The following is a 2,785-nucleotide window of genomic DNA, read 5'->3' on the forward strand; positions in this document are numbered from 1 at the left end:
ATCAAACATAAACGATCTGTCAGTAATAAACAACATGAACAATAAATTACATGTTGGTACAAAAGATGAACAAAATGAGAATGAACAATCTTTTTATATTTATAATAATAATATGAATAAATTAAATTTATACGGTTTAGATATTTTAATAAATTTAAATAATAATTTAGTATATAAAATTAATCATATTTATAGTTTAATTCAGTTTTACACTATGCTTGCGAAAGACGTCTTTAATGAACCATGAGAGAAAAAACAAAAAAAAAAAACAAAAAATAAAAAAAAAACAAAAAAAAAAAAAAAAAAAAATGAGCGAACGAACGAATGAATGTATGAGAGGTTTAGTAAATAAATAAACTAATAAAAATAAAACAAGTTAGCCCGCCGCTTATGAACGTGTATATATGTATATATATACACCTTGTGTATTTATGTGCTATATACGTACTATTTTTTTTTTTTTTTTTTTATTTTTTTTTTTTTTTTAATGCATAGATCACAGCTTATCCTCTTTTTGTCATTCATTCGTTTTTACATTCATAATACTTTCTATGTAATTTCATATCATTTGAAATTAGTTTGATTGTTTCTTTTTTTTTCACGTCCAAAAGTTTTTCCATATAAGTATACAACTTTGACATATATTTACTTATTTTTCTGCAAATAAAAAAGGAAAAAAAAAAAAAAAAAACATTCACGATTATAAAACAATTATGTCTTTTAAATGGGGACATATACATATATATAATGTATATAATGTATATAATGTATATAATGTATATAATGTATATATATAATATATATAATATATATACATAACACAGATAAAATTTTTTTACGATTTGATTAATTCGCGTTTGTCGTTAATATATATGTATGTGTATGTTCATATGTTTTTATGTTTATGTTTTTATGTTTATTTATTTATTTTTTTTTTTTAACTTTTCTAATTTATTAACAAAAAAGGTATTATCTTCATAATAAGCCATATAAAGCACGCCTTTTTTCATATTATTCATATTGTCTTCTTTTATATCAAGATCCTTTTTGTCGTCATCGACACTGTACGTGTTTCTTATTTTTTTTATAATGTCATTGAGGTCATCTTGGAAAAAAAAAAAAAAAAAAAAAAAAAAAAAAAAAAAAAAACACACACACATGTGTTTATGTACCAGTTTTATGTATATTCACACATGTGATAACGTATATGATAAAAAAATGAAAAATAACTATTTATATTTTTATGATGCTTATTAAACTGGTTTAGTCTTCATACATTCGGAGGACATATCACGGTAGTCAATTTTTAAGTAACAAATTTTTCGCTCGCTTGTAAGATTATTATTTTCATTTAAAGTACCCTGTTGCTGTGAACTGTTTTAAAAAAGGTATGAAATAAAAAAATAAAAATAAAAAAATAAGTATATATATTTATATGTCAATTTTTATATACATGTTTTTGTATGTTTATATGCACAAAGTTAACGCACTATATTTTATATTAAATAAATTACGGGTGTTGTTGTAAAGTGGAATCCGCAGGTAGTAAATTCAAAAGGTAAAGGAAAAAAATTAAGTTGTTATATGTATTTTCATAAAAGGAATATAAGTGATTAGCTAACAAATGTTTAATACCAACAACATAAAAAGTAAAAAATATTTTTAGTTCTATTTTTCTTTTTGTAACAATATCATATGATTTATCTGATAGTTGTAATTCGTCATTTAATTTTTCAAATTTCGTTTGAAAATTATTTTGCATGATGTTAATTCGTTTTCTGCGAAAAAAATAAATATATATATATATATATATATATATATATATGTATAAGAGTAAGAATTTGCCTAGAAATATGTAAGCAGGTTAAACAATGGTCTGAAACATTCTTAGCTTTGTAATAACATTATTTTATCTATTTTATTTTATTTTTTTACATTTTTACCTGATTAACGCCTCGTGTTTCTCGTAAATGCAGGTAAAGACATAATACGCTATTTTTTTACATAACATTTTTAAGTAAAGAACTAAAACGGATATATCACTTTGGTACTGCCATAAAAAAAAAAAATAAATAAAAAAAAAAAAAAGACATGGCACACATATATACATGCATTAAAAAATATGTTAAGGTACTTGTACAATAAAGAAATAATAAAAAAAAAAAAAAAAAAAAAAAAAAAAACAAGTTGATTGGATAATTACCTCCGTTGATAATTTGTTAAAATGTTTATTTTTTTTTCCATTAATTTTATTAACATAATTAATAATGGACAACTTGTTTGAGTAACAATTTGACACTATTTCTTTTTCAAAATTATATAATTTTGTTAGCTCCATTTCTTTTATATTTTGGAATGACGGTAAATATATAAAAGAAGACATGGCACTATTTTGACGTATTTGTAAATCTTTTATAAGAATATTATTTTTTTTTAGTTTTATTTTCTTGTAATATATAATCATTATAAAGTAAATAAGAAAGGTCATAAGATATAAATAGTAGATGATCATATGTGTAAGTTTTATCGTTAGTTTTTTTGTTTTTATTGCTACTATAGTGATCAACTTGTTTCATTATTTTTCCAATTATATACACAATATAAACACATGTATAAAAATAAAATTTCACATCGCAATATTTACTTTTTGTGAATATATTTTTTATGTAAGTTTTTATTTCTTCTGGACTGCTTAAAATTGAAGCACCGTTTTTTACATTTGGTTCGAAGTCATAAGTGCTATTTTTGTTGTTTTCGCTATTTTTGTTGTTTTCGCTATTTTTGT

The 2,785-nt window shown here is 21.5% G+C and overlaps 1 protein-coding gene across 1 annotated transcript; it reads right to left on the minus strand.

Annotated features, from left to right (window-relative positions):
* Positions 1–436: 436 nt before the first annotated feature.
* LOC113224087 lies at positions 437–2,779 on the minus strand. The gene is made up of 6 exons (XM_026453373.1): positions 2,204–2,779; positions 1,944–2,050; positions 1,515–1,778; positions 1,277–1,374; positions 943–1,105; positions 437–657 (listed from the first exon to the last, which is right to left on the minus strand). Exons 1-6 carry the CDS (start codon positions 2,510–2,512, stop codon positions 522–524), a joined length of 1,077 nt encoding a protein of 358 aa, XP_026309158.1. The 5' UTR covers positions 2,513–2,779; the 3' UTR covers positions 437–521.
* Between the last annotated feature and the right edge of the window lie 6 nt (positions 2,780–2,785).

Source organism: Piliocolobus tephrosceles, unplaced genomic scaffold, assembly GCF_002776525.5.
Source record: "Piliocolobus tephrosceles isolate RC106 unplaced genomic scaffold, ASM277652v3 unscaffolded_43666, whole genome shotgun sequence".
NCBI classification, from domain to species: Eukaryota; Metazoa; Chordata; class Mammalia; order Primates; family Cercopithecidae; genus Piliocolobus; species Piliocolobus tephrosceles.

Bases quoted from the DNA above. Each gene is read 5' to 3' on its own strand.
- LOC113224087 (XM_026453373.1), bottom strand. From the start codon at position 2,512: ATGATCATCTACTATTTATATCTTATGACCTTTCTTATTTACTTTATA. The intron at 1,106-1,276 runs GTATGAAGACTA...TTTTTTTCCAAG, and splicing joins CCGTGATATGTCCTCCGAAT to ATGACCTCAATGACATTATA. The intron at 658-942 runs GTTAAAAAAAAA...TTTTATTTGCAG, and splicing joins TTTGTTAATAAATTAGAAAA to AAAAATAAGTAAATATATGT.